Consider the following 13,363-nt stretch of genomic DNA (forward strand, 5'->3'; position numbering starts at 1 on the left):
ATAAGCTACATCCACAAAAATATAATGTATACACATATAAATTTGTATCGTAAATATTTAATGAAAAATAAATAAATATATAAATAAGTAAATAAATAAATAAATAAAATAGTGTCAGCAATACAAAACTTGATGTATCAATAATTGGGAGAATTTGATTTCAGTTATATGGGGAGGGGAGAAAAGCTTAATATTTTTTATCGTATCAGTTTGTCTAGAATAGTTCATTTCGCAGAATATAGTCGCACTTATGATGTAACTCTTACCGTACCTTTTCAAGCATACAGCTACAATACAAACATAAAAATGTGGATATTTCAGATCCATCGTATCGTAGAAAACGTAATATAATGCTATGCAGACTTTTGTGAAGTTATCACCCTAAAGAATTAAGTGTCCACAAGAGACGGAGATCTCATTTTGTTCCAGCGGAAACGGGGTGATAAAACATGCTGTATAGACTCAAGTAACGCGGCTGAAGAAGTTAATAGTTCACATTCTTTCTCTGCACCAAGTTGTTTTAGGGACATAATAGACGTGATGATCCATAGACGGATCGGAGAGGACTACAGAGAGAAAGAGACGGCGACGTTATAGCAGGTTGGTCGAATCTCCCCTCTTGCTCATTATCATCTTCTTTCCCCTTCCAGTTCTAATAATACAGGGCACCCTGCAGCCACCCTCTGAACGGTAGCTAACTATTCCGACACCTAGTATTTCGACGGAGGCGGTTTGGGGGTTTTCGCGGCGCTCGGTTGGCGATCGCGCGACCTAGTACGCACTGCGCCTGCGCCTAACCGGAGCCCGCTAAAGCCAGTGGTGACTCCGGCGAACACAGTGGAACGTGCAGTACTTGTGCAGTTTGGGGGGAAATAAGGGTGAATAATAGAGACGGGCTTTCAGTCCGTGAACACGGGTTGTTGGCATTCCAGCAGCTAGAGCAATACCGCCATCTTCATGCGAAACTGCGACTCGTGTTTACGTTGTGAAATGACAGTCGCCGTCCTTCGTTCAGTGTTAAAATAACAGCAGAACTTAAAGATGAACAGAGATAACCGTTATCGTCGACATGTTTAAATTGAAGCGTGTATGCTCTGTAGTGCGAATGACTCAGAATAGGGCGTAGCTGCAAGAATAGTAAAAAGTGTCTGCGATTTGAGTAGAAAAGAAAAGTGTGTGCAAATGTTTGCGCATTTCTCGGTGACGACCAAATGTTGGGTGACAGTGGCAGTTTAGTGACCGTCGTAATCTTCTCATCGCACGCTCATTTAGACGTCCATTCGGCTCTCTACAGTAATCCGGTGGCATCGACGTGTTCCGTCTTTCTCTCTACTCTCGCTCTGTCTTCTTCTTCCTCTTCGCCTGTCACATGGCGGTCGTGAGACTAAGAAACATGCATCTGTGGCTTCTCAGAGTGTCTTTCTTCGTCGTGACTATCGCGGTGACTTCAGGTTTTGTTCTGGAAGGCTCACAGACTTCGTACGCACAATTTAGAAAATGGAACGCCGGTTTAAACGGTTCGTTAGAATTAGAATTTAAGACGGAGCAGCCGAACGGCTTGCTGCTGTACACGGATGATGGCGGGACTTACGATTTCTTTGAGATCAAACTGGTGGAAGGAGCTCTGAGACTGAGGTACAACCTGGGCGGGGGTGCCCAGATCTTGACAGTCGGCCGTGACCTCAATGACGGTCACTGGCACAAGGTTCAGGTGCAGCGCAATGTGGAGAGGACGTCGCTCACGGTGGACGGCGTCACGCAGAGTCGTTCGTCTCGCGGCAAGGAGTTTCAATTTGGTCGACTAGCTTCTAATTCCGATGTTTATGTCGGCGGAATGCCCTCGTGGTACAACACGAAGCTCACCCTCTTGGCTCTTCCTAGCGTCATCTTCGAGCCTCGGTTCGGCGGAGCTATACGAAATCTTGTATACGCGGACGAAGAAGGCGGTCTTCCCAGGCGGCAGGAGATGAAGATGACTGAATTCAAGGTAAAACATATTTTATTATCTGACTCACAATGAAAAAAAAACATTTTACTAACAAACTGACATACAATATATAGCCAAATAAAACTACAATATTTTTCTACATAAATAAGTAGACCTACTTGACAATAACATTTTTCATATAAAAACAAAGACTGAAAACTTGATATAAACCCGATACCGCACGAATAAGTAAGCTACAATCGTCGTCTTAAAAGAGGAGAAAGAAATATTACATATGAAAGAGATTTCTGTTAAATTTTTTTAGTAATCATCTGAATTTATTTTTGAAATTTGAATAATTTTGCTGATTAAATTTTCAACTTCTTTACTGTGTTAATATTTAGGACTTACCTGGCGACTAGTTCCGAAGTCTTTGTTCTTATTTGTCAAAAGCCTAGTTTGGACAATGAAGAACAAGACTTCGAAACTAGTCGCCAGGTAAATCCTAAATATTGACACAGTAAAGAAGTTGGAAATTTAATCAGTGATATATAAGTGTCAAAAGCGTATAGGCCTATAGAAAAATGAAGAATTAATAATGTTGGTTATTTCCTATATTAATTAAGATACATTATTCTTGAGAACTTATGAGTGTTGAGAGATTTTAATAAATGCTGAAATATTTACCGCTAAACGGTTTAGTTTTATAATTTTTTGTATAATCTGTCACCGGTCAAAGTTTCCCATTTTTAGACATATTCATTTCTTGAGAGTTCAGTTTTGTGATTCCTTCCTCTATTTTTATTAAAGTTAAGTAATTAATCTTTTATTATATTGACTAATTGACTTTCAAGTTTTGTAACTAATTTTCGAAAATTATATCGACGGACCATTTCAAAGGGAAAGAACTCAAGATTTAAAGTTTTGAGACAACTGCATTTTAAATCTTTATGTTGCTGTGAAAAATCAAAGGATTGATGAAATTACTCCAAATTCTGTTAATGTTTTATATATAGGCCTACTATAAGTTTCAAATTAGAGCGTAATTGAATTTTTCACAACTACATGAATCTTTAAAATCCAGTTTTCTCAAAACTTTAAATTTGAGTTGTTTCCCTTTTGAACTGATCCGTCAATAATATTGCTCGAGTAATTTTACGGTGAATGTAGAGTATCCAACGCCCACTGAACGAATATTTCACATTTATCACTGCCAATGTTGCGTTATAATCGTGTATGCAAGGTAGGCTGTAACAAAAACCTAAACTAACCAAACCTAACCTGTCAATGAAGCAACAAGTTATACTAAATATGTGTAAAATTGGCCTATGTCTCTATAGTGGGCGGGACATAAGTAACATTGACCAATTTTACTTTGTTAAAATGTTAGTCACTTCCTAATATGATTTTACGGTTAAGTTTCAAAATTATGTGTTTAGTTAAGTTATTCTAATTGTGTTAATACTACTGTTAGATAGTTTTCTGATTTACTTTGAAAATCCTAATAACATTGATTATTTCAAAGTTTTTTAAGTTTAATTTCGATAATTTGTTTCTCCCGTTTTATTATTCTTCTGTATTTCTATTTATGTCGAGATGCTCGACATTCACTCTCAATGGGGCCACTTATTCCTTACTTAAAGGTTCAGTTTTGTAATTCTCGAAAATTATATTATTTTCTTAATTAAATAACATAATATGATTTCCTAGAATAAGATTTGTCCAGCGATTTTTATTTCTCATAATTAGTGTCCAGTTAATGTCTTAGTTCAGGATTTATTTCGAAAATTACATTATTGTAGGTTGAAATAAGAATATGACGTTTAAGTTATGTAATTTATTTTTGAAATTATAAAATTGTTTTTTTTTACTCCAGTAAATGAGTCATTTAATTTTGAAACTTAATTTTAAAAATGGTATATTATTGTTAAGTAATTCTTATTATTGTTAAATATTCACAATTAGGCCTAAGCGATTTAATTCTGAAACTTCCTCTTCGGATATTTTGATATTTTATTTATATGACATATTCACCATTTGTATTGTTAATCAGTACTTATTATATTATTATTCTCTATTCAACAATGACTATTATTCACTTATTCAGTGACATGCATTTTGCAATAATTAATTATTTTTAGAGCAGGTCAAATTCAATCATTTGCTATTAAATATTTTATATTCCTGATGAACTGAAGAGTAAACATTTTAGAAGATGAGTCTGCCTAAGCCGTCAGTCGATCTGCGTCAGTGAAGTTGCGTTAGCTATTTGTAACGATACTGGAGAATACTACAGAATATTTATTTCTGATCTTCCTTACAATTGGACGCAGTAGACCAAACCTTCGATACATCTACTACCTACTGTATATCAGCAATGTAAAAAGTTCAGTTCAAAACGCTTTTAAAACTGTAATGATACAATTATATGTATACGGTATATGATATGGATGACCGGGAATTCAGTGTCACATGCTACTATATACAGCCTACAGGATAAATGTATTTTTGGTTGAGATGGAGGAAGCAATAGTTCTTAGACTTTTGAAAAATATGATATGTACGTAGTTTTGAATGAATCTATATTCGTCTTTAGATGATCTGAGTCATTCCAATATATTTAACATTTTTTATCAGTCCCAACTAACAAAATACTTGTCATTCCTTTGTTTATTATAAGAACGAAGATAAAAACAATATTGTATTCATGATTTCCCAAAGAATAGAAATAGTCCAATTCCATATTTCCTTAGATTAGAACTATTTTATATTTTTTTTTCATGAAATATATAAAAGGTTTCTATACAGAACCTAATTCATTAAACCTACATTTATTACAGTATATCATCTGCAGGACATTTGTTTTTTTTTCAGTATATTTGTTTAAAAAGTAGCAGTTTTATCTGTAACAGTCAAATTTGCTTTTATATAAGAATAAGTTTCAAAATCTATCTTCCTCTTAAATTAAAACGAGAAACTTGCCCAACTTATATGGGCAGTTTAAAAATGAAATAAAATAATTCATTTCTATAATATATATTTAATAGCAGAGTTAGCAGACACAAATACAAATTCTATGACACTTTAGGAGACCTCTGCATTTGCCAGTATGACTTGCTGGTAGTTTCTTAAAATAATTAACTTTTTTTTTTGTTGTAGTCTGAGCTGCATGTTGGCTCTTATTGAAATTATTTAATATAGAGTTAAAATACTTATGTTTGTCTCTAATTTATCACGATATGTCTTAAGTTTAAAAGTTACAGCTATAAGTAGATGTAAGACCGTTTAAGAGTTTCTTTAAGACGCTGCAGTATGTACTATATTATTGAGAGATTTTAATTACAGCTGTTTCATATAGAATTGGCACGAAGCACATCTAAAATGTTTAAAAATGAACATAGCTTTTAATATAATATGTATTATTTATTCAACAATGTAGTTCTCCAATTCAACAGCCATGATACTTATTTCATTTAACTTCATCTAGTGACACAAATACGTATTACTTTTTGTAATCCTTAATTGCATCTGAAATATGGGTTTTACAGCCGTTCAATTACAAACTGTAGTATTAGCGAGTCACATACATACGATCAATATACATAATCCTTCAGGAACTTTTGACTTCAATACCACTCTGCAGTGTTTATGAAGTTTTGTTAGACAGCGGTATTCTAGTTCTTAGTTGATACCTGAAATTGACCATCGAGTTACATTTAGAAAATATAGGCCTAATATAATTTCTATTTTAAGAAAAGTCAACTCTGTAAAAGTTTCCACAAAGTGTTTTTTTGTGCTTATTTAAAAAAAATTACATTACATGTTCTAAGTTTTTGCTTTAATTCAATTACAATTGGTATATTATATAGGGAAAATTGTTTAAAAATACATTCATGTAAGAATTACTATTACTATACGGTTGCGTGGCTCCTTAGAATATGTTAGTTTCCGTTTCAAATTAATTTTCCTATCCTAATTTTACTATCAAAGACGGCATACCATAATATAATATTATGTTCAATTTACTTTTGTCAGCCACTTGTATATAGGCCTACTAGAGTGTCTTTGTTGACGTAATAGTTGTTTCTAAGCTATTTGCCCCTAACTTACATTTTTTAAGGAGACTTTCCCGCAAAATTTATGAAACATAATATCTCAAATTTTATGAAACATTTCGTAACATATAACAGGTTTGCACTTAGAAACACGTTTCACTTATTAGGGCACCATGTGACCTGTGCAAGTAAAGAACCCGCTAGCGAAGTTTGAGGGCGTCAGCTTTCGGTTGGATCTAATAATATTCGCTACTTATAAATGACATCTGTAATTTAATTGATTGGCTTACTTTATAAAATATGTAGGCCATTCGACATCTCAAACCTACCTGCGCGTGAGGGGAAGAAAAAAGTGGACTGGGAAGCTTCCCTCCCTTGCTACCCTTCGACTTGCAAGTTAGCTAGCTCGCTTACATCCACCACAAGATTCTTACTATGAACTACGGAGCACGATTGCATTTGGTGTCATGAGATAACGGATGATCTATACTGGATCTGCCGACCATCCTATCTCATGCACAGATTTCTAGGCAACCGCCTGTTATAAAAAATACAATTGAATCCTAAGCGTAGGTTTCTTTCAATTCATGAATGACAATTATCTAAGAAAATTTCTCGAGTTTCTTCACTTTCCGAGATGATATCTTGGATGCATCCGACTTTTGAATTAATTTTCTTAACGATTTCATCAGAGAATATTCTGGCTCGTAGCTACGTGATGGAATTTCTAAGTGGGAACGCGATTTATGCGCCTTATTATTTTATTTAAAATGATTTCTCAAACTTTTTTCTCCAAATTCCGGATTGTTGAATAACATTGTAGTTGAACGATTAAATATTTTTGTAGGAATATATCACTGCACATTTATAAATAGAGACTTTCATTTCCAAATGTCTTATTTCAGTTCACTTTTTTTGCGCTGTTAACAACCTAACAACATTTCTAAATTGGTTTCTGTGAGTTCAATATGTTTTTGTAAGCAGAAAATGACCTCTCTACATCGCAAGAAGTTATGGGTGCAAACTTGAATGAACATATTTGTGACAGTGTCAGGTCAAATTCTTCATTCAAGTTTTCGCCAAAAATAACCTTCTTCACTGAGCAAAAGAATCCATAGTCCAGGTTATCATTTATGACCCTGCCAAGTTTGTTTTTCGCTGCTACACCCAATTTCCCGTGGGAATAACTGAGAGATCTGTGGAATTCTTTGCAGATTCTTTCCTTTTTTGCATTCTTGTAATATGTGAAGCAGTTGCGCCATGCTGATCGACTTGACATTTTTTATCTGAAATTATAATAGACCTTACGGTTACGGTTACCTAGGTACAATTAAAAAAAAAACATCTTATTGTGAAAATCGTATCATTTTATTTTATTTTTCTGTTATTTAGTGCTTTTTTTTTCTTTTTCTTTTTCAATCCTGATTCCTGAAGCTAAAATAAGCGACATAACTGAGATGTTTACACATAACCATTAAAACATGCATTCAAACTGAATGTAATATTATACCTGTTTTCATCCCCAAAAATTATGGAAAATGCAAATATGCATGGAAAAAGTAGATATATGAGGCGCATCCAGAAAGTAAGTTTCCCTATTAAAAAAAAAAGAACACACACTTTCAGGAAAACATTTATTGGCAACAGGTACAGCAATGTTTCAGCTATTTTTCAACATAGCCACCATCAGAATTGAGACACTTGTCGTATCGTGGGATCAACTTTTGTATCCCTCTATCGTAGAACTCTGCCGCCTGTGAATGGAACCAGCGTGTGACAGACGTCTTCAGCTCTTCGTCGTTGCCAAAACGCTCACCGGAGGACAGGAATTTCTTGAGAGAGAGAGAGAGAGAGAGAGAGAGAGAGAGAGAGAGAGAGAGAGCTGGCAATGCTTTGTGCATTAAAGAACTTTATCACCGACCGAACCTCGAGGCGGCGGGAGAAGGAATAAGAGCTTCCATTTCGAACCACTGTTGCCACGCTACTGGCACCAGGCGGGACCTGTCCGGCTGGCATATGATTGATGCGTCATAGATCTGTTACGCATGCGCAATTGACACGGCTAATTACGTATACTTTCAAGGGGAAAAAATCGGGAAACTTACTTTCTGGATGCCCCTCGTATTTGGAACTGGAAAGTAATGAAATGGGTAGGCCTAAGTACTGAGTTTGAGCTATGTCCTATGTTCCTATAAAAACATGCATTTGCATGGAATTCTCATCTCTATCTATAAGATTGGTTCATAATAAACGTATCATAAATGAAGATCAGCTGTTTTAATATGTAGGCCTACTGCATTGCTATGAAAAACTGAACTGCACTGAATCAAAGTTAGCTATGTACTAATTAGTGATGAATAGTTCGCGAACGATTAATTCTAATTTAACTAATCATCGAAGTGAACTAGAAGAACTAGTTCGATATTTTTGTGAAAATAGTTCGGGAACTAGATGAGACGTATCTGTGGAAGTCGTTCGCAAATTAGGTAGAGAAGAAGCCGTTCCTACCACGAGAGGAATGTTGGTCCATGTTTCATAACACACTAATAATGTTACTTAATTTAGTCTCTTTAAGGGTCTATCATAAATAAGTTATACTAAATTCTGTTTCATAAACATTCTGCACAAATTAAAAACTACGGACACTAATATTATTAGTTTATTACTCAGCTCATTCTGTTTGAGGTTAAGAGCAGATGAACATATGCTGTTTAGTCTGGTTACATTACGTTTGTATCGTTCGTAGCCAATATTAAGGATGTGAGGTTAAGTCTGATAAGCATTTTTTTCCTGTTGTACCTGAGGCTTATTTTTGCTTACCACTCCTATTCTGTGAATTATTCGGCAGCCGAACGGCCGCGCTATTGTACAAGTACAACACGCTGCACCGTGAACTGAACTCGGGCTGTGGTATGAATGATGATGATATATAAATTAATGGTGGCGAAATGAGTCCGAGGTTCAAAGCCGAAAGTTACCCAGCAATTCTGCTTCAATTGGTTGAGGGAAAACCCCGGAAGGAATCCCAATCAGGTAATTTGTCCCAACCAGGTTTCGAACCCGGGCTCGCTCGTTTCACTGTCAGTCCCGTTGACCGTTACTCCACAGCGGTGGTATCTGACAAGCATTATTCAATGAAGTAAGCGGTACTAGTCTTTTATATGATTTTATTATAATAATGTATCCGTTTCTTTTCTTACAAATGCAATATAAAATCACAATTTCACGTCAACCATAATGCTCTCCATATTAGATCAGCAAATACATTGTCTACTTGTCTTTAATTTATTGAACTAAATGTTAGGATTCAGGTTCTATGTATTCCAATACAATACGCATTGTTAATTTCTACACTCAGAATTGCTACGGTAGGGACCTGTCACGTACATTTTCCGTTAAATGTTACTTTAAATCGTCTTTAAAAATAAGGTAACTGTAATAGTCTTCGTTTTTTTTACATTCGTACTGTCTAAGAATAATTAGCATGTTCAAACTCTACCGCTGCACTGGAGTCCCGAATTCGCAAATCGAAACCTCATGTTGAACACAACAGTCAAAGAATAGAATTTTATGTTCTAAATTTAATTCGCTCTATTTTTTAAAGTAATATCTGTAATACAGAGTATTGTCGCTCTATCGGCAACGTTAGCTGCTGTATATATAAGAAACTAAGAAAAATTGAAATCTTTAAACTACTCGTACATAAAGTTTAAAGGTGTTAGTTATTTCAATCTGTACTTCTGATTGCATAATACAACATAGGCTATGATATTAAACACGTGTAAACAGATTAATAATAAAAATAAATAATAATAAACAATAAAAATTGGGGCATACGCCCTCTTGTGCCTCTACTGCTAACGGCGCCCCTACTCCTTACATGTGATAGGTGTGATGAAGGAGCATTTTAAGTGGCCATTAACGAGAGACTCCATCTGTTCCTCGACTGACAATACAATACAATTGTTGAATTTGAAGTTGTTTTTTGTGTTATCTCCCAAATGTATATGTCTGAAGGGAGACCATTATTTTCTGGTTTTATATTATTATTATTATTATTATTATTATTATTATTATTATTATTATTATTATTATTATTATTACATTTGAGATTGGGTTGGAGTATACAGTTTACAGTTTAATAGTGTTCCTTTACTTTCAAGCTTTCACTTCAGTTTTAATCCAATAATAATCAACCTTTGCAACGCTGAAATATTTTGATACTGCAATGCTGTTACTCTCTCTTCTTATCTCTCTATCTCTGAAAAAAAGATAAATAAAAACTGATTACAGTAAATAATGGAACAACATATTTTCCTAAAATCTGTTGTTCTAAAAGAGGAAACAATTATCGCATAAGTATATACATTATCCCTCAAAGTTGAAATATAGGGCTTACTGATTTCCTGATTATATCTTTGCGTCAGCCTTCCTCTCCATCTCAAGTGAACTAAATTAATTAACGAATTAGGTACAGCTTGCAGCAGTAAAATTTTGGAAATTTGAACATTTTTTCCCTCCATTACTGTATCTTGTACAATAATGAAAATTAGTATCATCTGCTATATGAAAAAAAAATATATTTTTAAGATTTAGAAAAATTATTTACATTTTTGTTTTAATTCGGTTTACTGTGCAGTGATGATGCGTTTCTCATATAACTAGAAAACTATCCAACATTCTGTGATGAAATTTCTTGTGTGTATTTATGCATGTCATATCTACAATATGATGCAAGATCACTTCTCTACCTTTGATAGATTGTCTCATAAAAATAAATTCATTTTAAAAAATGGTCAAATATCAGTATCTTTTATTACAAAAAAATAAAAATATATATATATTATTTATTAAGGAATGTAACTGAAACAGCGTTATATTGTAAACATGAGTTTCAGCAATAAAATGAAAGAGAGAGAACATGAAAAAGTTAACAAGTTTTTGAGTTGTGAGGGAAACGTTTCATCACTGCACAGTGAACTGCCAACATTTTGAATTTTGAAAAAAAAAAAAAAAAAAAAAAAAACGAAATATAAATAATTTTTTTAAATCGTAAAAATATTTTTTTTCATATAGCAGAAGGACAGTGTTTTATACATAGGCCTACGAATTTTCATTATTGTACAATATACAGTAATGGAGGAAATAAATGTTTAATATTTCCAAAAATGTTACTGCTGTAAGCTGTATCTAACCCCTTAACGGAACTAAATGATTGTCTCAGCCTTTCCCAAACGAACTAAATGAACTAATTAAACTAAATTATTATTGGAGGGTTTCAAACCAAATATGACTAATCAACATGAAGTAGTTTCAGAGATATTCAAGGTTTAAGTTCAACTGTGAACGGTTAAATCCATACGCTGCCAAACTTAATCTCACAATTACAGCGTTCAGCAGTTAAGGAAACAGTTATTCATGCTTACCACAAGGTAGATTAAGACTAAAAGGTGTAATTAAGATAAATTTAATTTTGTGATATTGTGCGATAGTCACGTCTGGCTTGAAATCCTACAATATGCTTCAGCTTTTCTTAAACGAACTAAATGAACTAAACGAACTAGATTTTTTAATTAATCTCACTATTGAACTAGTTCGCCGCGAACAAATCTGTCAATTGAACTGAATTTCTCATCACTAGTACAAATGCTTTGATACTGAATTCCCTTTAACCTGCTTCGGCTGTGTTTATTTATTACGTAATACAAAACTTTCTCACGCTCGATCCAGCTAAATGTATACACTACGTATTTCCTCGGTAGTCATGTTCCATATACATACGTATAGCAGCAAAAAAGTCGACTGCATTTTCCTGAGTGAAACCTGTTTCCTGGCAAACGCTCTTTATACCTACTTGCTTGCCTTCCATAAAAATTGTTCCTATTCAAATTGAAGGATATTCGCTGCCAGGGCATCACCTGTCTTCATGAATTGATACTTGTGCTTCTTCCTTCGTCTAGCGAATTAAATATTAGAAGTAGTAATATTTAATGGACATGTGCCGACATAGTGGGAGGCTACTATACAAGCGACATGCGTTCATTTACGATGAAGGATATAATTATAAATCATATTTTAAAATTGCAATATTGTGAAATAAATAATCATGTTGTTTGCAGCAGTTTGGACTAACGTAGCATTTGCACAATAAGCCTCAGGCTGCAGTGTAAGCCTTCGGGACCCTCCTCCTTACAACAGGGAGGGGAAACAGCATTTTGTAAGTCTATAATCAGTGTGTAAGGATTCGTTCCCTTAAAAATCTAAGCAAAGCCAAAGCGCACAGAGTGGTTGTTTCCTCAATGTACTAAAACGTTTTTAAAGTGCAGTCTTCGCCAAAGCGGTACATAATTATGGCCGCTTCGGCGTATTTTGATCCAGGAATAATTACTCTCTTTTACGAAAACACTCAAAGCAGCCATATCGCTTTGATCATGTTTACCTTTTAAAGATATTCTAACGCGTTATTAGAGTAAAATGAGCGAGAAGCATAATGTGACCCAGGGATTTATCGTTGAAATCGACAAAACCAAAGTTGGGAAGCAATAAAAGTACAAGAGCCACGCTTAATATTTCGTCATGTTTGCGACATTGTATACTTGGTTGTCATTGTAACGGCATGTTCAACGACTCCACATTAGTACTCCATTTAGCGGAAAATGGAAATGAAACACATAATAACTAACAACCTATAACTACTTCATAATCAGTCATAATAAAATGCTAACAGAAGGTAAAACGAGGATGTTATTGGTAATAATTTTATTGGCGAATGCCCTGCTGCTCTGTAGGTCTATCCAATCGAGAGTTGGGTGTAAAGAAGAAGAATGCGGAGGTTGGTATAAATTAATGGTCATCAGCACAGAGCATTCTCGGGCTAGCGTCTTTTACCCGCGGATAAGAGATTGCACTATCATACTGGCGGGTATACATTGTCTCTCTACCTTCTGCATGACAGTGCATATTCCGATACACTGCTTACCCATTTCAGCGAATGCTGACGACTATTGGTATAAACATTTTTGTGTTCATTGATACAGAGTTGAATGCATTCCTTCAAAATGATATGGGTCTTAACGAACACAATAATATACGTAGTGTTAGAACATCTGTCTTCATTTAGGAAGTTCGATGTCAAGAGCAGATTATCCTGACCTGGGTTTTTTTCGTGGTTTACAAGTCTCTGCCGGAATCTATAAACCTAAATTTCAAAAGGCCGCTTTCTACAAAATTCAGAAATCCTTAGTAATTACATTTCATAGATTACTAGCTATCTTCCGTTAAAGACCACCAATATGTCCTGTAAGAAGTGTTCTAAATGACCGAAAGCAATGTCCTATGTTAGAAGACAAGAGGTAATTGTAGCGGATTACTCAAAAAGCCA

At 34.6% G+C, this 13,363-nt stretch overlaps 1 protein-coding gene across 1 annotated transcript in view; it reads left to right on the forward strand.

Annotated features, from left to right (window-relative positions):
* Positions 1–839: 839 nt before the first annotated feature.
* The window catches only part of LOC138710386 (neurexin 1-like), a 658,219-nt gene continuing 645,695 nt past the window's right edge, over positions 840–13,363 (forward strand). Inside the window, exon 1 of the mRNA XM_069841633.1 lies at positions 840–1,987. Within this exon, the coding sequence (XP_069697734.1) occupies positions 1,370–1,987 (618 nt within the window). The 5' untranslated portion in view covers positions 840–1,369. The remainder of the gene's footprint in view (positions 1,988–13,363) is intronic.

This window comes from Periplaneta americana, chromosome 1 (assembly GCF_040183065.1).
Source record: "Periplaneta americana isolate PAMFEO1 chromosome 1, P.americana_PAMFEO1_priV1, whole genome shotgun sequence".
Taxonomy (NCBI): domain Eukaryota; kingdom Metazoa; phylum Arthropoda; class Insecta; order Blattodea; family Blattidae; genus Periplaneta; species Periplaneta americana.